Source organism: Pollachius pollachius (assembly GCF_949987615.1).
Source record: "Pollachius pollachius genome assembly, chromosome: 7".
In the NCBI taxonomy this organism is placed as follows: domain Eukaryota; kingdom Metazoa; phylum Chordata; class Actinopteri; order Gadiformes; family Gadidae; genus Pollachius; species Pollachius pollachius.
In genome coordinates this window covers 1,164,713-1,186,869 of record NC_136940.1, presented here as the reverse complement: position 1 = coordinate 1,186,869, position 22,157 = coordinate 1,164,713, and the positions used below count along the sequence as shown (strand labels likewise).

The following is a 22,157-nucleotide window of genomic DNA, read 5'->3' as shown; positions in this document are numbered from 1 at the left end:
ATAAACACAGGACCGTTAAAACTATCCAACTGATCTTATAATGCAAAATGCAGAGTCAAATATCAATAGGTTGTAGGTAAGCCCGATATGTTGACCTAGACTCTGCATAGCCTCCACCGTTAGCTCCCCCCCTGCCTTTACACACTTATTGTATGTTGTATGTCCTTGCACTTAAAAATAGTACTTAGCATCATGTAGCCTCTTATCCTAGCTATCTTTGATGTATACAGGGAATGGGTAACCTAGCGATTGTTAGTGCTTGGCACTTAGTTCTATGAACATCCTTACTGTACCGACAGAGATATATTGTTGGTTCTCTTTCTTCTGAGAAATGCACTTATTGTAAGTTTCTAAATGCCCTGAATGTAAAATGTGAATATTTAATTATGTAAAAGAGGTGAGCCCAAGAGGGTCCCCGACCCACAGGTTGAGAACCACTGCGGCGCCCGCGGTTGTAACCCCCGTGCTCCGGAGAGCGGTTCTTACCGAGTTGATGTGCAGCGCCGTGGAGGTGCCGGGCATGGGAAACACCTGGGTCTGGCAGCCCGACAGCGACGTCTCCAGCGTGTAGTGCGTGGCGTTCACCGACGCTTTGCATTCTGGGTCCTGTAGCGTGAGGTTGGCGTTGGTGAAGCCGCTGGCCTGAGAACAGAAAGCGATCATCAAAGCATGAAGAAAACCCACTGGGCTTTACGACTATGTGAGTAAATAAAGGTTGAGGTTGTTCCTCTGGCTCCCAGCTCCACGCCCTGTTCCCCGGCGCTGCGTTGTGTTTCTGGGTTCCCAGCCGTAAACAACCCCCCCCCACTCGGTGGTCCCGACCCAAACCCCCCTGATTAGAACCCCGGGACTCCTTCCCGCTGAGCTGCGGTCCCCCAGTGTTCCCGGTGCTTCGTTCTCCGCCCAGCGCTGGGATCTCGGCTCCACCACTTCAACCCCGCCACAGCCTTAACGAGCGGAGAGCGCTGGAGTGCTCTGCTCCACGCACGTTAACGTGGAGCCGGTTCTCTACGTTAACGTTATACCTAATAGACTGCTAGTGCTGCACTTATCATTTAAAGAAAACACTTTCTCCATCCTAATCCTAAAACCTGAAGGATCTATAATGACTCTTTTCTGCAGGATAAAGGGCCTGGTTATTAAAACAGTTTTCTGTGAACATGGTGTGTGTGTGTGTGTGTGTTCTGGTGTGTGTGTGTATGTTCTGGTGTGTGTGTGTTCTGGTGTTTGTGTGTACTGTATGTTCTGGTGTGTGTTTGTTGGTTCTGGTGTGTGTGCGTGTGTGTCCTGGTGTGTGTGTGCGTGCATCTGTGTCCTGGTGTGTGTGCGTGTGTTTCCTGGTGTGTGTGTGTGTATGTGTCCTGGTGTGTGTGCGTGCGTGCGTGTGTGCATACGTGTGTATGTTCGTGCGTGCGTGCGGCCCACCTGCAGGCTCTCGCGGTCCAGGCTGACCACCATCCTGTCCTCCTCACAGCGGACCTCCAGCCCGGCGCTCAGGACCCCCTGCTGCTCCTGGGGCCCCCCCTCCTCCCAGTGGGGGTGGAAGGGCGGGGGCAGGAAGGGGAGGGCGGGGCTGCCGTCCGCGTCCCCCGCCTCCCCCAGGTCCCGGAAGATGGCGAGCTCTGGGGGGAAGACGCTGTCCATGTGGTCCACCACTTCTGGAAGGACAAACAGACAGGACTTAGACAGGAGGCAGACAGACAGGACTTAGACAGGAGGCAGACAGACAGACAGGACTTAGACAGGAGGCAGACAGACAGGAATTAGACAGGAGGCAGACAGACAGACAGACAGACAGGACTTAGACAGGAGGAAGACAGACAGGACTTAGACAGGAGGCAGACAGACAGACAGACAGACAGGACTTAGACAGGAGGCAGACAGACAGGACTTAGACAGGAGGCAGACAGACAGACAGGACTTAGACAGGAGGCAGACAGACAGGAATTAGACAGGAGGCAGACAGACAGACAGACAGACAGGACTTAGACAGGAGGAAGACAGACAGGACTTAGACAGGAGGCAGACAGACAGACAGACAGACAGGACTTAGACAGGCGGCAGACAGACAGGAATTAGACAGGAGGCAGACAGACAGACAGACAGACAGGACTTAGACAGGAGGAAGACAGACAGGACTTAGACAGGAGGCAGACAGACAGACAGACAGGACTTAGACAGCAGGCAGACAGACAGGACTTAGACGGAAGACAGACAGACAGACAGACAGACAGACAGACAGACAGGACTTAGACACACAGACAGACAGACAGACAGAGCTGATCTCTCAGGGAGGAAGGCTACAGGGGTCTGTGATGCTCAAGTTTTGTTCATGTTTGAGTAAGCTTCCATTTATCTAACGCTTGGCTTACAATCGGTTTACAATTTGTTCTTCTGTGTTTGCATTTTTCTTTGACGTTTTGTTTGTTTGTGTTTGTTGTCTGTGTATATTTTGTTGACATTCCCTTCCATTTCAAATGTTCCCTTCCTCTCTACGCTCCATGTCATATTTCTCCTGTCCTCCTATTGGTCGGACTTACCGGGCTCTCGGAGGCGGAGCTTGAAGAGGTTAGCGACGGCGGTGGCGGTGAAGCTGAGGGGGCGGTGGCCTCGATGCTCCGCCCACTTGATGAGGGCCTGGGACCCCGAGGGGAGGGGCAGCTTGGGCTGCTTGCTGACCTGCATCAGGCCCTCGGTGCCGGGGGCCAGGGCGATGGTGTCCGAGCTCTGGAAAGGATCACAGAGTCCCAGTTAGGCTAGGGCTAGCTCTAAGACTAGCTCTATGGCTAAGGGTCGGGAGAGAGGCAGGGCTAGGGGCTAGGGCGAAGGCTAATGCTACGGCTAGTTTGGGGGCTCACTTAAGTGTGCTCTGATTCTTCCGACTCTAGTGAGTGTAAATATTGGAAGGAGGACACCAGTGTGTTGGAGACACTTCCTGACTCCCCCATCCCTCTCCCCCCTTCTGGTCACATGACATCCGCTGGAGCAGCCAGGGATTTTCACAGATGGTCTCCAACGTGTCCTCCCCTCTCCTCCTCCTCCTCCCCCCCACCAGCCTGGGACCCCCTCCTCGACTCCCCGCCCCCCCCAGCCTGGGAACCCCTCCCTGACTCACCAGGACCTCCAGGCGGCCGCTGACGTCCCGGCTGCCCACCACCCAGTTGACGGGCTTGGAGCACTTGAGGATCAGGACCACGTCCCGGCGGAGGGGGGCGCGGCCTGCCAAGGGCTGTAGCTCCACCAGCACATCCACCTGGAACGCACTGGGGGAGAGAGACATAGAGACATAGAGAGAGAGAGAGAGAGACATAGAGACCGTTAGAGAGAGAGAGACATAGAGACCGTTAGAGAGAGAGAGCGAGAGAGAGAGCCATAGAGACCGTTAGAGAGAGAGAGAGAGAGACAGACATAGAGACCGTTAGAGAGAGAGAGAGAGAGAGAGAGAGAGAGAGAGAGAGGGAGAGAGAGAGAGAGAGAGAGACCATTGGAGAGAGAGCGACAATTAGATAGGGAGAAATAGTGAGAGAAACCAATAAAGAGGGAGAGAGAGACAGCAGAAGACGGACATACAGAGACACAGACCCGGTCAGACAGAGACACAGACCCGGTCAGACAGAGAGACAGACCCGGTCAGACAGACAGACTGAGCAGAGGATTCCCTGGCAGGTCCCGCTATCGTTAGTCTCCCTCCCCCGTCTGGCCAGGTGATTAAGGCCCTGGCCGGCTCCCAGGGACCAGGAGCATGTGCAGGGCAGGCCTCAGGGGATGGCCCCCACTCCCTCTCTCCCTGGGGGGGCTGCAGACCAGCAGAGACCCCCCCCCCCCCCCCCCCCCCCCGCTGACCAGGATCTGGACCAGTCAGGTACTGGTTTAACTGGGACTGGAGTTGGCCAACAGGTTAACAGCTGACCAGCTGGTTAAACAAACCACCTAAACTAACCATCTCTGATCTGACACCTTAACTAACCATCTCTAACCTACTCAGAAATGGTCGGGGTGTGCTCTGGAGGAAAGCAATGCATGCTGGGAGGAGAGCAGTGCATGCTGGGAGCAGCAGATAACGTTTGAAGGTTGCTTCCTGCCCGCTGAGTAGTGTAGGGTGAATATCATGCATGTTCTGAACCACATGGTTGAGTCCTGCCCAGTAAAGTACAGGTCAGCACTGGCATACCGACACGCCAAGCTACAATGAATCCTCATCACTCTCCGTACACGCTGAGCAAGAACCGAATGGAACACAAACAAATAGAAAAGAATAGAATAGAATGGAGCAGAGCAGAATAGAACAGATTAGAAGAGAATATAGCTTTATCTTCCAACCAAAGGACCTATAGCCTACCTGGACCTATAGCCTACCTGGACCTATAGCCTACCTGCTAGTCCGACCTATAGCCTACCTGCTGGTCTGACCTATAGCCTACCTGCTAGGACCTATAGCCTACCTGGACCTATAGCCTACCTGGACCTATAGCCTACCTGCTGGTCTGACCTATAGCCTACCTGCTGGTGTCGGGGGCCTCCAGCTCTATGATGTGGACCTCGGGGTCCTGGTCGGGGCCCCAGAGGACACAGCCGCTGGAGGCCTGCGGCTCCTTGTAGGCCCCGAGGTAGTTCAGGGACAGGAACCCGGAGCTGATCCGGCAGCTCTCAGGGAGCAGGCGGTCTGGGGACAGGAGACACATCGTTAAACCCAGGGAGGGTGAGACAGTACAGAGACAGGTCATTAAGGAGCAGGTAGGGGTTAGACAGTACAGAGACAGGTCATTAAGGAGCAGGTAGGGGTTAGACAGTACAGAGACAGGTCATTAAGGAGCAGGTAGGGGTTAGACAGTACAGAGACAGGTCACTAAGGAGCAGGTAGGGGTTAGACAGTACAGAGACAGGTCATTAAGGAGCAGGTAGGGGTTAGACAGTACAGAGACAGGTCATTAAGGAGCAGGTAGGGGTTAGACAGTACAGAGACAGGTCATTAAGGAGCAGGTAGGGGTTAGACAGTACAGAGACAGGTCATTAAGGAGCAGGTAGGGGTTAGACAGTACAGAGACAGGTCATTAAGGAACAGGTAGGGGTTAGACAGTACAGAGACAGGTCGTTAAGGAGCAGGTAGGGGTTAGACAGTACAGAGACAGGTCGTTAAGGAGCAGGTAGGGGTTAGACAGTACAGAGACAGGTCGTTAAGGAGCAGGTAGGAGTGAGACAGTACAGAGACAGGTCATTAAGGAGCAGGTAGGGGTTAGACAGTACAGAGACAGGTCATTAAGGAGCAGGTAGGAGTGAGACAGTACAGGTGGTCTCTCTCTCTCTCTCTCCGCAGCCCGCTGCCCGGAGGTAAACACGACACCGCGGGCTCGGTCCAAACCACGGACCGCTGCGTTCACCATGGCAACGAAGGAACACAGAGCACACAGCCCGGCCAGGGGCGGAGCCACGTGCTCTGAGGAGAGGAGGAGGAGAGAGCGGCTCCTCTGGGGAGGAGACCTTCCTGCAGCCTCCTCTCTACCTCTGGTGACATCCCACTGTCTCCCCCCGTCTCTCCTGTCTCTCCACTTCTCCCTGTCTTTCTCCTCCTTCCTCCCCCTCTCTCATTCTGTCTCTCCCCCTCTCTCTCGATGTCTGCTCCTGCCTCCCCCTCTCTCCGTTTTGCTCTCTCCCCCCTACCGCCCCTTCTCTCCCCCTCCTCCTCCCTCCCCCCTGTCGGCTGGAGGCGTGTTTGGGGAGGCAGGGGGAGAGCTAGCTGCCTGGCTCGCTCTCCCTCCTACCTCCTCCTCCCTCCCCCCTGTCGGCTGGAGGCGTGTTGGGGGAGGCGGGAGACTCGGGGGAGAGCGAGCTGCCTGGCTCTCGCTGTGATTTGCGGCTGCAGTATCAGGAGCAGGTCAGGTGAGCTGGGTCCCTGGTGATCAGCAGAGAGGAGCGCACAGGGCTGAGGCCTCGCCCCTTCGAGCGTGTGTTAGCGTGTGTTTGCATGTGTTACCGTGTGTTAGCGTGTGTTTGCATGTGTTAGCGTGTGTTTGCATGTGTTACCGTGTGTTAGCGTTTGTTTGCCTGTGTTCACCTGTGTTAGCGCGTGTTAGCGTGTTTTTTGCGTATGTATGCACATCCACGCAAGCTAGTCCCCTCCTGTCTGTAACGATTTGATACCAGTAGCGTGATCACCCCTAGTGATAATAAATAGTATTTATGTCCTACATCAAATATACATAGTCTAGCATACTAGTATACCTACAGTATAATCAGTCTTATTTATTCGTGCATTTTATGCAGCTCGTTTTACATGAATCAGTTTTTTCTTAGACTCAAGCCATGGAAGAATGTCATTCGGTCTTGAGCAAGTGTAAGAGTTGAGGAAACAGTACGAATAAAACCCACTCAGAAACAGGACAGAGAGTCTGATCCCAGCTCTCCTCAGAGTAGGATATAAAGCTGCAGGCAGAGTCACCCCAACTTTAATATGGAGGAAACTCTGCTTTGAGCCAAGGCAGACATCTTGAGCAGCACATGATAGAGGACTGATGGAGAGAACCAGATGTCTGGGAGGGGGAGGGGAGGGAGAGAGGGGAGGGAGGGGAGGGAGGGAGAGGAGGGGAGTGAGGGGATGGAGGGAGGGGATTGAGAGGAGGGAGGGAGAGGAGGGGAGTGAGGGGGAGGATGAAGGGGAGGGATGGAGGGGGGAGGAGGAGACTTAGAGACAGTGGTAAGGTGAGTAACGGGAGTTATGAGGGAGTTGAGTCAGAGTGGGGGAGGATATTGACAGAGAAGTGACGCGAGTGGGTGAGGGGAGTGAGGCAATCATATCAAAATGAAATAACTGTCTTTACCTCATGACTTGTTTATTGAATACGTTGTGGTATGAATTCTCCTTGAACCTCGTTTTAGAGTGCTCGTCCTCCCAAAGCGAGTGAATGCATAGCCCAGCTAGATGAGCTCATCTCACTAGGTGATTCTAGTTGTTGTTTGTGTCGCTCTACACATCAGAGGTGAGCTTCCATCTCCCCGACCCCCACCAGGACGTGTCCTCCATCACACACCTTCTCCCACGTTGAGGTGGATGTCCTGGGTCATCCGCAGCTCCAGGAAGGAGGTGAGCCCGCCGTACTCCTTCAGCGCCCAGGAGAGGAGGTTCTCGTTGTTGTGGGGGAGGTTTTCCTGCTGGACCCGGGAGGCCACAGAGAAGTTCCCCGACTGGGAGCGCACCTCAGAGCCCTGGGACACCTGGGGGAGAGGGGAGAGGGGGGAGAGTGGGACGTCAGCGGGAGACGCAGAGAGACAGACACTTTGACGTTGAGTCACCTAGCGGACATTTGGATCCACAGCGACTATAGGGTGAGGCTGAGACGATGAAGGAACATGACCACAGGATTTACAGCGTGGTTTAAAGCCACTGGACAGCATGCAGAGCGGCCCTATGATCAGAAACAAGCTGAGAGGGTTTGTTCCTTCTGCCTCCTCTTAAAGAAAGTGATTGGTGGTCTTTGGACACAAGTTTGAGTCGAACAATATAAACACTTTCATTAAGGAAAGGGCTGGCGGTGCTGCCTTTTGACCGTCAATTCATACATTTTTCAATTCGTGAATCATGAATCGTCAAACGTGAACGTTGAACGTTGCCATGGACATCAGGGATAATGTATCCTGTTTTCCCTAAGGTAATGAACTTTAAGTTATTTAAAAGTCATGAGCGCGTCAGAAGGTCTCTGCTCCGGTCACAGCGACTCCGCAATAAAGCCGTTAACCCTTTGACGAGAAGTCGAATCCTCCTCCCACTGAGCTGAGGCGAGCGTCCTGCTCCCGGTCCAGGGAGGGGGGGTTCCAGGTGTCGGTGAGGAGGGAACAGTGGTGTCCTAAATAAAGCCCTCTCTCTAAACAGAGCCAGGCGCCCTGCCTCCCCGCTCTGTTATCCCCCACCCCCGCCACATACGCTGAGTGTGTTTTCACACATGGTGTCCGTCCAGCCGGGCTGGGCCTGTTTACACAGCCCGGTGTCTCTGTGTCTCCCTGTCTCTGTCTCCATGTCCCTCTGTCTCCCTGTCTCTGTGTCTCTCTGTCTCTGTCTCTGTGTCTCTGTCTCTCTGTCTCTGTGTCTCTGTCTCTCTGTCTCTCTGTCTCTCTGTCTCTGTGTCTCTGTGTCTCTCTGTCTCTGTCTATCTGTCTGTGTCTCTGTCTCTGTCTCTCTGTCTCTGTCTCTCTGTCTCTGTGTCTCTCTGTCTGTGTCTCTCTGTCTCTCTGTCTCTGTGTCTCCATGTCTCTCTGTCTCTGTGTCTCTCTGTCTCTGTGTCTCTGTCTCTCTCTCTCTGTCTCTGTGTCTGTCTCTCTGTCTCTGTGTCTCCATGTCTCTCTGTCTCTCTGTCTCTGTCTCTGTCTCTGTCTCTCTGCGTGCGTCACCCCCAATCTGGAGCCAGCTTTCCAACATGGCTGACATCCCCGTAGAGAATCAGGGGAGTCAAACTCACACAAACGGAAAAGTAAAGATAAATAGATGGAAGCACGCACACAGCACACAGACACACACACACACACATACACACACACACACAGCACACACATGCAGAACAACACCCAACGGCCCAGATGAATGCAGTTAGCGATCGACACTCAGCTGCTGGGAACCAGCCAATCCTCTCTGAGTATCTCCAGACGCGGTGCCGCGCCAGGGACGACAACTTGGACTAATTAAGACTCTGTCTCCAACGGGATCCACGCAACCCTTGGGCTGAGGACACAGCGATTACCAACGGGTGGAGGTACCTCCACCTCTCACAAGGGAGAGGGTGGAGGTTCCTCCACCTGGGACAGGGTTAGAGGTTGGAGGTACCTCTCACAGGGAAGAAGCTGCAGGTACCTTCACCTGGGAGAGGGTGACAAGGTGGAGGTACCTCTCACAGGGAAGAAGGTGGAGGTACCTCCACCATCTCAAAGGGGAGTCAGCTACATCACCTTTAGAATCACCCTAATTCCAAACCGCTGACTCTTTTTGTTTCCCCTCACACTGTGTTTATCCGATTTGCATCACAGGCGCAAGATAGATGAAGTTAAATTTGAGTAGAACTGCCTCATACCTGGTAAGATCCTCTCTATTTTGGACAGAGAGTGTGTGCTATGGCTGGTAAATACCTCAATAAATAAGGAATTTTCTAGATGATTCTGGTATATTATTATTGAATCATTTTGCTGTAAACAAACAAAGACGGAGAGTATTTATGGCGACAGCAGCCTTCAAGCTTGACAATGAAATGAAGGGCTTGAGAGAAGGGAGGAATGAGAGTTATGAAATAAGACAACAGCCCTGCGCTGTGGTGAAACACACAGGAGAGAGGAGAGAGGAGAGAGAGAGGGGGGAGAGAGGAGAGAGGAGAGGAGAGAGGGGGGAGAGAGGAGAGGAGAGGAGAGGAGGAGAGAAGAGAGGAGAGGGGAGAGGGGGGAGAGAGGAGAGGAGAGAGGGGGGAGAGAGGAGAGGAGAGGGGGGAGAGAAGAGAGGAGAGAGGAGAGATGAGAAGGGAGGAGGAGGGGGAGAGAGGAGGGAGTAGAGAGGAGAGGAGAGAGGAGAGGGGAGAGGGGGGAGAGAGGAGAGGAGAGAGGGGGGAGAGAGGAGAGAGGAGAGGAGAGAGGAGAGGAGGGAGGAGAGGAGAGAGGGGGGAGAGAGGAGAGGAGAGGAGAGGAGGAGAGGAGAGAGGAGAGGGGAGAGGGGGGAGAGAGGAGAGGAGAGAGGAGAGGAGAGAGGGGGGAGAGAGGAGAGGAGAGGGGGGAGAGAGGAGAGGAGAGAGGAGAGATGAGAAGGGAGGAGGAGGGGGAGAGAGGAGGGAGGAGAGAGGAGAGGAGAGAGGACAGAGCAGGATGAAGGAGTGAGAGGGATGAATGAGGAGGGAGGAGGGAGCAGGAGGGAGGAGGGAGCAGCGGGCCAAGCCGAGGGGTCCTCCTCCTGGCTTCTCCTCCTGACTCCTCCTCCTGGCTCCCCCTCCTACTCCTCCTCCTACTCCTCCTCCTCCTCCTGGCTCCTCCTCCTGGCTCGTGGTGGAGCCAGGAGCCTGAGCTTCGTCTCAGAACCATAGCACTCTGCTGGACCACGGAGGTTCCGGACCCGGTGGGTCCAGCAGGCGGTCTAGACCACTACCTCATCGTGCTCCCTCCCCGCCGCTCCTCTCTGTCCTATCTGAGGACGCTCTGGACAGACGTTAAGACATCCAGCCCCCCGGCATGACCCCGCCTCAACACAACGCACGCCAGAGGATTCTGCTACCTCATCCTCAACATCCTGATCCTAGAAAAGCCCTCTACTCCTCCTTCACCTCCACCTCCTCCTCCTCCCCCTCCTCCACCTCCTTAAATTTAGTTTTCATGTTTGGTTCAGATGTAGTTTGGTTCAGATGTAGTTTGGTTCAGATGTAGTTTGGTTCAGATGTAGTTTGGTTCAGATGTAGTTGATCTGGTTCAGATGTAGTGTATCTTGTTCAGATGTAGTTGATGTGGTTCAGATGTAGTTGATGTGGTTCAGATGTATTTTTAGATCTGGTTCAGATGTGGTGTCTGAGCCAGCGTGCTCTCGGCAGCTGACCGTGTGTCTCTGGACATCATCCTTCTGGCCGCTCACCTGCAGCAGTAAATCCAGCGAGGCCAGCCGTCCAGGAAACTACGAATCCTTTATTTTTAGAGATGTTTACTATAGCAGTGAGGACAGGGCCAAAACCACGTAAAGTCTACGGCCAGGTCAGCCAACACCCTGAAGAACACCCCATAACACGACCCTAACACAACCTAAACACCTCAGAAAGAAAACAAACCAAAACGCATTTTAACCCCAGTTACCTCTTTCAGGTCATGGGTTCTTTATCAGTCTATGGTGCTGTTTTAGTGCTAGGCTGTTGATCAGTATGTGGTGCTGTTCCGCTACCAGCCTGTTTACACATCTGTGGTGCTGTTCCCTTGCCAGGCTGTTTACCAGTCTGTGGTGCTGTTCCCTTGCCAGGCTGTTTACCAGTCTGTGGTGCTGTTCCCTTGCCAGGCTGTTTACCAGTCTGTGGTGCTGTTCCTTTGCCAGGCTGTTTACCAGTCTGTGGTGCTGTTCCCTTGCCAGGCTGTTTACCAGTCTGTGGTGCTGTTCCTTTGCCAGGCTGTTTACCAGTCTGTGGTGCTGTTCCCTTGCCAGGCTGTTGATCAGTCATTATAGCAGTCAGGCTGTAATTAGTGGAGGCATTAGAGGGGGAACCTAGCAGCTAAATGAGCTCCAGGCCTCGGCTGGAAACCTCAGGAATTCACATGTTGTCGTCAGGGACTCTCTGCCCTAACCCCTTCCCCTCTCTCTACCTCCCCCCACCCCTCTCTTTCTCTTACCCCCCTCCCCTCTCTCTACCTACCCCTCCCTCTCTTACCCCCCCTCTCTCTTAACATCTCCCCTCTCTCTCTCTCTTAACATCTCCCCTCTCTCTCTCTCTTAACATCTCCCCTCTCTCTCTCTCTCTCTCTCTCGCGCTCTCTATCATACCTCTCCCTTTCGCTCTCTTTTCCTCCACCCTCTCTCTCTCTCAGATCCATCTCTCTCTCCCTGTCTGTCTCTCTTCCTATCTCTGTCTCTCTCTTTCCCTCTTTCTGCCTCTTTACCCCTCTCTGTCTCCCCCCCCCTCTCCCCCCTCCCTTCCCTCCCTAGCACATGTCTTTGAGCAGCTGAAGGAGTGAGAGGTATCAAAGCTGGAACATCTTAGGCCTGAATGTTTGGCTTTAATATATATCCTTCAGAGTAAATACCCGCTGTGTCCACATTAGAAACACAAGCTGCCCATGGAGACTTTTACTTTGAAGTTTTCTTTTTTGAAGAGCGATTCATAAAAGCTGTGAAAAACTTGTTTTGATTTGACTCGAGTCGAACCGAAGCCCAACCTCCCAAAGACTGACGAGACACGAGGAACCACCAGTAAGAACTGACATCGCCCAGTAAGACATGACACCTCCCAGTAAGACATGACGTCTCCCAGTAAGACATGACATCTCCCAGTACCACCAGTAAGACCTCACATCTCCCAGTGCTGTGGAAGCAGCAGAAACCACCAATAGCGTTATCTCTTAACGTTAAGTGACTAAGCAGGTGTCAGTGGGAGGATGTGATCTGGTTTGTGGACGTTGACAGCTGCTCTGAACAGGAGAAGGTCTGAATCAAACTGACGTCGGAGATCTGGTCTGAAGAAGGATGTTTTCTATCTTCCTCCAGTCGCCAGCTGACTGGAGGAGAAGGAATTCAAATAGTTGAGATATTCAGTCACACGATCACGAGAAAACAACTCTGTTACCGTGGTTACGGTCACCACGGTCGCAACTCAATAAGCCGAAACAGCAGCATCACTTCTTGTATGAGACTATAAACCATCACTCCAGGATATAGTATCTTGTAAAACCCTGATGTCACAAGATGTTCCAGGAATAAAATACAAGTGATCTTTGGTCTGAGACCATGATGTGACCCAAGAATACGACACAATGATCCAGCCTTCTGAATAAAAGAACACAGCTCAATCACGTCTAAATCCTGACAGACACACATAAAACACGCCTAAAGCCCGGCTGAGCCACCTCTGAGACGCGCCACATCGAGACTAAAAGCCGTCTGAAGCCCGGCTGGAACACGACTGGAGGATATTCTGTCTGGTACTGTGACGTGATAAGAGGTGAACCATCAGGACCCCCGCCCTTTGACCTCTGAGGGGACCCCCACCCTGCCCTGGTTCCTATCAGCTCAGTGAAGGTGAATCCTCCACGGCCCGGGGCCACGGCAGGCTGGGGGCCCCGGCAGGCTGGGGGCCCCGGCCGGCCTCCCCCATCAGGAAGAGGAGCAGGGGGAGGGAGGGGGATCAGGGGGAGGGAGGGAGGGAGATCAGGGGGAGAGAGGGAGGGAGGCCAGGGAGGGAGGGAAATAATGTCAATGATAATAATAATAGGCTGATGGCGGGGCCGGTAATGGCCTAGTGAAATGTCTTGCGGTATCAGGGTGATGAATGCCTCTGTGGTTAATTTGGGCCTCATTCTCGACACACAATGAGATAGCCTGGCTGGAAGTGTCTCTGTGTGTGTCTGTGTGTGTATGCGTGCGTGCCTGGGTGTATCTGTGTGTTATTGTAAACATGCATGCCTGTGGGTGTGCGTGTGTTTGCGTGTGTGTGCGTGTGTGAGTCTGTGTGTGCATGCGTGCGTGCTCTCACGCATGCGTGTTATTGTAAACATGCATGCTTGGGTGTGTGCGAGTGCGTGTGTGTGTGTGTGTCACTTTGTGTGTTTGTGTGTGTGCAGATAAAACAATAGCATGTGTCCCAGCAGGCCTCTGCTGCAGAAACCAGTGAGGTCACCGATGGTTTCAATTACCAACGAAAAGGAAGGTGGTGCATTGTGTGTATGTGTTTGTGTGTATATGTGTGTGTGTATGTCAGTATGTGTGTGTGTGTGTGTGTGTGTGTTTGTGTGGTGTGTGTGTGTCAGCAGGGTGGCAGGGGGAGGAGGGATCTGACATAAATCATGATTCATCTCTTTTTAATCGTGTTTTAATATAGAACAGTTTTCATTTCTGATACTGCCTTGGATTTTAAATGCGCTCGAGACTCTCGACAGTTCCTATCTGTCAGTTGATGCTTCAGGACGTTACCGTGGTGATTAACGAGATCAATCAACATGTGCAGAGAGCAGCTCGTAAAACGCTGAGCACAAACAGCCAGACTGCTCCGTCTGCTGACGTCAGCCTGCTGATCACAACACAACGCCGCTCGTTAAAACGCACAGCGCATTCCTCACACAGTCACACACACACACACACACACACACACACACACACACACACACACACACACACACACAGTCACACAGACACACACAGTCACACAGACACACAGCCTGCATCGCAGTGAGTCTCAGTGAGTCACGACCACACCCATCACCTACCTGGCCTGAGGAGGAGGAGGTGGGAGGAGGAGAAGGAGGGGAGGAGGAGGAGGAGGTGCTGAGGAGGTGGTTGGGAGGAGGAGGAGGAGGTGGGGAGGAGGAGGAGGGGGAGGTGCTGAGGAGGTGGTTGGGAGGAGGAGGAGGAGGTGGGGAGGAGGAGGAGGAGGGGAGGAGGAGATAGGTATGTGTTTGTGTGCTTGAGTTTCACATGTTCAATCTACATCTGTGTGTAGTTTTGTAGTTGCATGTTGTGCCTGCTTGTGTGCGTGCGTGGGTTGGTCTGTGTGTGTGTGCGTGCGTGGGTGGGTCTGTGTGTGTGTGCGTGCGTGGGTGGGTCTGTGTGTGTGTGTGTGTGTGCGTGGGTGGGTCTGTGTTTGCGTGCGTGCAATGCAAGTATGCGTGGTATTCATTTCCACGCAGGATGTTGCCTGCTCCACCTTCCTACTCCACCTCACCTCCATTCAGACCAACTCCAACTTGAAACTCCACCTCCACTCAGATCAACCCCATCTTCCAACTCCTCCACCTTCCACCTCCACCTTCCACCTTCACCCACACCTCCACTCAGAGTGACCCCACCCACACCTCCACTCAGAGTTACCCCACCCACACCTCCACTCAGAGTTACCCCACCCACACCTCCACTCAGAGTTACCCCACCCACACCTCCACTCAGAGTTACCCCACCCACACCTCCACTCAGAGTGACCCCACCCGTAGCCCTGCTCCCCAGGCCGTCCCCGCCCGCGGCCCCCTGGGGTCTCCGTCTCAGCGCTCTGAGGGGTTAAACACGCCGGCTCAACATTTCATTAAGTTTCCCAGCATGCATTCTGGCGGACTCAACTGTGCGCACACGGTCGCTCACTCTAATCCGTCCAATCACAATCTCTTCATCTCTACATACAGGCAACATGGATACCTGTCCATACGGAGAGAGGGGGGGGGTGAGACTCCCTTCTCTCTCTCTCTGAGAGCGGGGGGGTGAGACTCTCTCTCCCCCCTCTCCCCCCTCTCTGAGAGCCGGGGGGGTGAGACTCCCTTCTCTCTCTCTCTGAGAGCAGGGGGGGTGAGACTCTCTCTCCCGCCTCACCCCCCTCTCTGAGAGCCGGGGGGGTGAGACTCCCTTCTCTCTCTCTCTGAGAGCAGGGGGGGTGAGACTCTCTCTCCCGCCTCACCCCCCTCTCTCTGAGAGCAGGGGGGGTGAGACTCTCTCTCCCCCCTCTCCCCCCTCTCTGAGAGCAGGGGGGGTGAGACTCTCTCTCCCCCTGCTAACGAGTAACGAGGATTAACAGATTTTGGGGCGCTAAGCAGCGCTGCACGCGTCGTTAACCCCGTGTTGATCCTCACACACCAGGGGGTCACCTCTGTGGGGGGGGGGTAGCCTCACGCCTCACCCTTACACCTAACCCCCTCCCCCCTCCCTCCCCCCTCCCTGATCAGCGCTCCTGTAGCATCGGGCCGTCGGCTGATCACGTATTTAAGGGATTATTCCTTTTGGAATTCCTGGATGGATACAGATGTTGGGGTCTATTGATTTCAACCTTCAACACAAACACATACACACATACACACGTAGAAAAACAGACACACACACACACACACACACACACACACTGGCAGCGCTCGGAGGAACAGGGGAGCGCTCCTTTGAGCTCATCCGAGACCACCGCTGAGATCATGGGCTGGCGCTCCGCTCGGTAAGGGGTGGATCAGCACTCACGTGGAAGGTGTGTGTGACGCCCAGGGCCAGCTTCTCCGCCTGCAGCACCCAGACCAGCGGCTGGGGGGCGCTCAGCACGAAGACCAGCGGCTTGCGGTGGACCAGCAGCGACTGCAGTGGCCGCAGGTGGAGCGTCACCTGGGGGGGTGGGGGGGGGGGAAACACACACACAGGTCAGAGGAGTCCGTCTGAATGGTTCATGGTGATGGCGCTGTAGGACACCGGAGATAACACCATCTACATCTACGCTCAGGGCGTTCAGCAGACGCTTTTATCCAGAGCGACTTACAACCAGTACATCAGTCAGAAGGAGAAACAACAGTATATCTCTGTGGGTACAGCAAGGATGTTCATAGAACCAAGTGCCGAGCACTAACCATCAGCAGGTTAACCCGTTCCCGTACCCAACAGAGACAGCTAGGATAAGATCTATAGACCCGCTAGTGTTTTTAAAAGGACTAAAAGATACAACCTAAGTTCAGATCGATAACGTTTGGTTTTAAGACGGCTCCGTCCGGGTAAGGTATCGGTGTGGGAGAAGCAATGCATTATGGGAACACAGACTCAAGAGGCCTATCTGGGGTCGCCCCGGGGCTGATGGGAAACGAGACCCCCAGACGTTCCCTCACACTTTGGTTCGTCTCCCTGCCTTTAAACCACTTCAGTCGACAGAAGCCAGCTCTATTGGGCGTCACAATGAAACGCCCTCCAGGGCTTCACCTCGGTCGCCTAGGTTACCGCCTCGGTCGCCTAGGTTACCGCCTCGGTAGCCGAGGTTACCGCCTCGGTCGCCCAGGTTACCCCTCTGTCATCACGTCCGACACGCTCCACATCAAACCACCGGTGCAGCACGCAGGCCCAGATCACACCGTACTTTATTAATCCCTGACAGGAACCTCTCCTGCAGGGTTCTTACAAAGAGTCCCGTTGTGGAGGACGTCTTCCCCTAGTGCTCCTCACTGCCCCCCCCCCCCCCCCAGCACAAAGCCCTGCGTCCTCCTCCCTCGCTGCACGGCTCTGATGCGTCACGGCTCCTATCTGATCCGTCCACACTGGGCCCTTTGTGGGGACTGGGCTCCGGGGGGGCGTGCCCGGGTCTGAGACCTCATTAAGACTCGACGGTGTGTGACAGACTCAGCTCCCTCTCGTGGGACCGGCTCTCGCTCCGCTGGCTGCTGGCGCTGGCTGAGACCCGCACCCCGAACCCAACGCACCCCGAACCCAGCGCACCCCGAACCCAACGCACCCCGAACCCAGCGCACCCCGAACCCAACTAGTCCACTACAATATGAATGCTGATTCTAAAGGAGAATAGCATAATATTAGCTCCTAGTCCACTACAATATAAATGCTGATGCTAAAGGAGAATAGCATAATATTAGCTCCTAGTCCACTACAATATAAATGCTGATGCTAAAGGAGAATAGCATAATATTAGCTCCTAGTCCACTACAATATGAATGCTGATGCTAAAGGAGAATAGCATAATATTAGCTCCTAGTCCACTACAATATAAATGCTGATGCTAAAGGAGAATAGCATAATATTAGCTCCTAGTCCACTACAATATGAATGCTGATGCTAAAGGAGAATAGCATAATATTAGCTCCTAGTCCACTACAATTGGATGCTGATGCTAAAGGAGAATAGTAGCATAATGCCTCAAAGGTGCCTTCTGGTGTACCTTCTGTGACTTCTGAACACGACCACGGAGCTACATGTGAAGTCAACTGCTGCTCGGCTAACCCAAGGCTAACCATTCGCATCATCAGCCCTGTGAGCTGGGCTGAATCGGAAAGCAGCCCGTCAGACAGAGCGTGTATGAGGCCCTGACGGATGCTCCTCCACCCAGCCTCCTGAGCTCCACCGTGTTCCAGAGCTAATCTCGTTAGCCCCGTCCTGTGAGGCCGTCGGGGGGTCGGTGAATCTCTAATTGGACCTACACGGGTTCCTGTCAGTCACATTACACGCATTCTCGCCCTCTAACTCAACCGGCCTGTGAACGCTCTGAGTCCTGAACGTGCTGAAGTGAGTTCAAGTCCTCGACCGAGGAACCCTTCACCTTTATCCCGCTAAGATCAGCGAGCAGCTCTGTTATTATTATGCAGAGTTCGGCCTTTAAAATACTATCTGAGTTGAGGCATCGGATTTCTATCCTGAATAAGAGGCCTTGATTTGAAATGTTTTCATCATGGCTGTAACTCTTCCAATCTGATACGCTCATCTGGGAGGGATGGGGTTCAGCTCTGTGCAGGAACAAACTATTAATTGAACCGTTCTGCCGCGTGGACCCGGGTGGACACAACACTGCTGAACTGCAGACCGGACGACTCACCTCTCGCTCTCCTTCACGCGATTCATTGATGATTCATTTTACCCTCCAGCATCAGGATCTCTCTCTAGTTCTCTCTCCTTGCCTCTCCCTCCCTCTATGTCCCTCTCTTGCCCTCTCTACAACTCTCCCTTTCTCTCTCCAACTCTCTCTCTAGTTCTCCCTCAACCTATCTCCCCTCTCCCCCCTCTCTGCCCTCCCCCTCTCTCCCCTCTCCCCTAAGAGTACGAGGTGTTATCAGTTCGGCTCCAGATGTCTCAGTCTCTGACATCTGTAGAGCGGGTCGCTCTCTGCTCTCTCTGCTCCCTCATCGTCACGGCAGCAAACCCTCTACGCTAGGCTCCCAGACTGATGGAGGGTGGACATCTCTCTCTCTCTCTCTCTCTCTGACTCTCTCTCTGTCTCACTCTCTCTCTCTGTCTCTCTCTCTCTCTGTCTCTCTCTCTCTCTCTCTCTCTCTCTCTCTCTCTCTCTAACCACAGACAGAGGAGCAGACATGCAGCCCTCTCTCACCGGCGCCCCCTTCTGATCTGGGGAAGGATTAGCTCCTTAAGCGCTGATGCTAATCAGAGGCCACCCGCTACAACAACACCACAACACAACATCCCGTAACACGCCACAGATGCACTGATGCAGCTCGGGCCAGACAGAGGACAAGACCCAACCCAGGAGTCCAACGCTGTCCCTGAGTGGGAGTGGTGTCCCGGGTTCCAGCCCTCCACAGGTACTTCAGCCCTCCGCTGATAAGCCATCAGCTGAGCTCCAGCGGCAGTAGAACGCTGTGCTCCCTGGCTGGGGAGATCAGATGGTTCCTCAGAGATAGCAGCCGCCTCCTGGTAAGTCCTGGAGGGCTCAGACCGTGAGCTGACCCCGGCACTGCGCCTCAAACCCCCGACAACCACTCAGTTCCTGTTTTGTGTTTTCAACATTGGTTATTTTGTGCCGGCGGTCAGCGCTAGGGAACATTCTGGAAGGAACGTGTGTATACTACTGCTCCGTCCACACAAACGCCATCGTAGCCATCGTCGCTTGTTATCGCTGAGAAACAAAACCCTTTCTGACCAATGAAAGACGGAGACAATGAGAGAAAATGGGGAAAAACCCTGAAGCACCAACTGACAGACTTATCAGTAGCACGGCCGACCCGAACCCAACGTCTGCGAGTGGTTTCTGTATGAAACACCCGGATGTACCTTTGTCAAATCAAGAGTTGTTGTGCCACAAAATGTGTGCGATTTTAAACAACAGGCTGAAATTCAAACTGATCCCAGATAGTCTGCTGCTCAGCTTAGTGTGTTGACACATCCTGCTGGCTTTCTCCCCTCATACTCACTGTACTTCCGACTAAACCAGATAGGTATTATAACAGTCCAATAGAAAGTTGAATCATCTGCAAATACAATCACCCTCACACAATACCACAATGCATTAGTGATATTAACCCACTGGTAACGCCCACACACACACACACAGCCAGGGAGAAAACCAGAGCAGCCTTGTTGTTATCCCCCTGGACCAGGGTTTGGTTTACCCTCAGCTAGTGGGGCGGTTAGTGGGTTAGTTAGTGGGTGAGTGAGGGGTCAGTTAGTGGGTGAGTGAGGGGTCAGTTGGTGGGTCAGTTAGTAGCTCAGTTAGTGGCTCAGTTAGTGGCTCAGTTAGTGGCTCAGTTAGTGGCTCACTTAGTGGCTCACTTAGTGGCTCAGTTAGTAGCTCAGTTAGTAGCTCAGTTAGTGGCTCAGTTAGTGGCTCAGTTAGTGGCTCAGTTAGTGGCTCAGTTAGTGGCTCAGTTAGTGGCTCAGTTAGTAGCTCAGTTAGTGGCTCAGTTAGCGGCTCAGTTAGTAGCTCAGTTAGTGGCTCAGTTGGTGGGTGTCAGTATTAGAGAGACTGAGAGACTGAAAGCGTATTTGTGGTTAACTGTGATCCTTATCGTTAGTGATTCCATAACTCATCTTGTTTGCAGTTCAGCGGGCGACTGGAAGGGAAATTTCATTTTGTCAACACCCGACCGCCTCCAGAAGCCAAAGACACACTAGACGAAAACAAACAGCTTTCTGCGGTGAAGAATGTAAAACAGTGATGGAAGTCAGCTGGTCCCAGACCAGTTCACTGATGGTATTCAGCTGGTCCCTGACCAGTTCACTTCAGGTATTCAAGGACGCGATTCCCCAGTTGAGGTCAAGTACCAAAGCTGGTTGCTAGCGTACGGAAACCCTTCTTAAAATTCCAGACGGAGCGTTCCGGAACGCTGTGGGGATCCAGTGGATCGGAGGGACAGCGCAGAATAGAGTAACGTGAGTCAGAGTCGACCTCAAGGTTGACAAACTCTTCGCTGCAATAGATCAACTCTACTGGTTCTTTTTAAAGTAACTACTTAAAAATAAGGATTTATACAAATATAATGTCAATATCAAAAACTAGAAATATGTTAAATACAAAGCTCAGAAATGTATCACACAAGGTGTTCTCCTCTCTGGCTCTAAACCAATCAGCACGCAGCGGTGTACAGTGGCCCGCAGCCAACCAGAGTGTGAGACACACACACACACACACACACACACACACACACACACACACACACACTCGCACACACACACACACACACACACAGCTGGGAGACATGCCCACCCTCCTACTCACTGAGGACCTTGGAGAGAGCAGGGCCAGGTGGACTGACGCACACTCTCAGGTCCTCTTACGGCCTTCACACACACACGCACACACACACACAAACACGCATACGCACACACACACACACACAGACTTCAGATGAAGGTGAGGTTGACAGACACCCAAGCACCTTGACTCCCCTCTCTCTCTCTCTCCCCCCCCCCCCTCTCTCTCTCCCCCCCCCCCTCTCTCTCTCTCTCTCTCCCTGCGACAGGAAGAGGTTGAACCACAGCCAATGACAGCTGGGTCCTTTGGGCTTGACATTTCTCAAGTGAAGCTTCAATCCGATTCAGGTTTCATCAACAGACTGATCGCACGATAACCTGCCTGAAACAACACTGATCAAAGTGAACATGTGCACCAACCTTTGCCAAAGGTTGCCTGTGTAAATAAGGTTTAATTCGTACAAGATTTATTGTGAATGAAATGAAAAATTAGAGCATATTGTTTAAATACAGAGCATGTTGACCTGTGCCCCTCCTCCACTGGTGTGTGTGTGTGTGTGTGTGTGTGTGTGTGTGTGGTGTGTGTGGTGTGTGTGTGTGTGTGTGTGTGTGTGTGTGTGGAGATGTGTATGTGTGTGTGTGTATGTGTGTATATGTGTGTGTATGTGTATATGTGTATGTGTATCTGTGTGGGTGTGTGTGTGTGTGTGTGTGTGTGTGTGTGTGTGTGTGTGTGTCGTTGTGTGTATGTATATCTGTGTGTGACGGTGTGTGTCGTGTGTGTGTATCTGTGTGTGATGGTGTGTGTGTGTCTTGGCAGCCCTGGAGCTGACAGCAGCAGTCCCAGCAGACAGGCCCCAGCTCGCTGCCTTGCTCCCTGACCTCCGGCCTCCAGCCTCACAGCTCCACCGCTGACTCACGGGGTGCAGCCGCTACGCACCCCTCAGGCTGACCTCTGACCTTCACCCTGTTGCTCACCTTCACCATCTCTAACCTAACGACTAAACTAACCATCTCTAACCTCCTAAAGCAACATGCCTGTGTGAAAACAATTATCCCCTTGGGGACCTTAAAGAACCTAACTAACTAACTTATCTCTAACAAGTGCTCCTCCCTGGCCGCAGTGCATCATGGGAACCCTTAGCCCTTGGCTAACAGAGCTCGTCCTGACTGCGCTGACCACAGCCGCTCTGCAGTGGAGCCCGCGTTGTGTTGGGGTCGAGACCGGCCCCGGGAGGCTCTCCAGAGGACCCTGACCTCCTCCCCCCCCAGCCCCCCGGAGCCCCTCTCTGCAGTGCAGCGGGGCTATCGCGGTCCACATTCCTGCACCTCCACCAGGGCCCTCCAGCGGATGTTTACCCTGTTTGCTCCCTGCCCCCGCCCACTGGCCTTTCTCTGGCTTCCTGTTAGCGACAGCGGGCAGCAACGGCGTGGTGATCAGCCCTGACTCTGGAGAGAGAGAGAGAGACGGCCTCTCTACGATGGGGCCCGACACTAACACTGACTGGCGCTTCAGGAGAGAGATCAATGTAGAGTAGAACCAAGAACCTTTTGGACACTCGTGTACAAAAGACACACCTACTGT

The 22,157-nt window shown here is 53.4% G+C and overlaps 1 protein-coding gene across 2 annotated transcripts in view; it reads right to left on the bottom strand.

Moving 5' to 3' along the window:
- Window positions 1–22,157, bottom strand: part of tgfbr3 (transforming growth factor, beta receptor III) — a 56,946-nt gene that overhangs the window by 16,202 nt on the left and 18,587 nt on the right. The window contains exons 4-10 of one of the 2 annotated variants that reach the window (XM_079739703.1): window positions 15,629–15,766; window positions 7,026–7,209; window positions 4,501–4,663; window positions 3,116–3,263; window positions 2,541–2,727; window positions 1,426–1,658; window positions 487–642 (exon numbers count right to left, since the gene is read on the bottom strand). In XM_079739703.1, the coding sequence (XP_079595829.1) occupies window positions 487–642; window positions 1,426–1,658; window positions 2,541–2,727; window positions 3,116–3,263; window positions 4,501–4,663; window positions 7,026–7,209; window positions 15,629–15,766 (1,209 nt within the window). The remainder of the gene's footprint in view (window positions 1–486; window positions 643–1,425; window positions 1,659–2,540; window positions 2,728–3,115; window positions 3,264–4,500; window positions 4,664–7,025; window positions 7,210–15,628; window positions 15,767–22,157) is intronic. The other variant, XM_079739704.1, reaches the window with a different exon arrangement.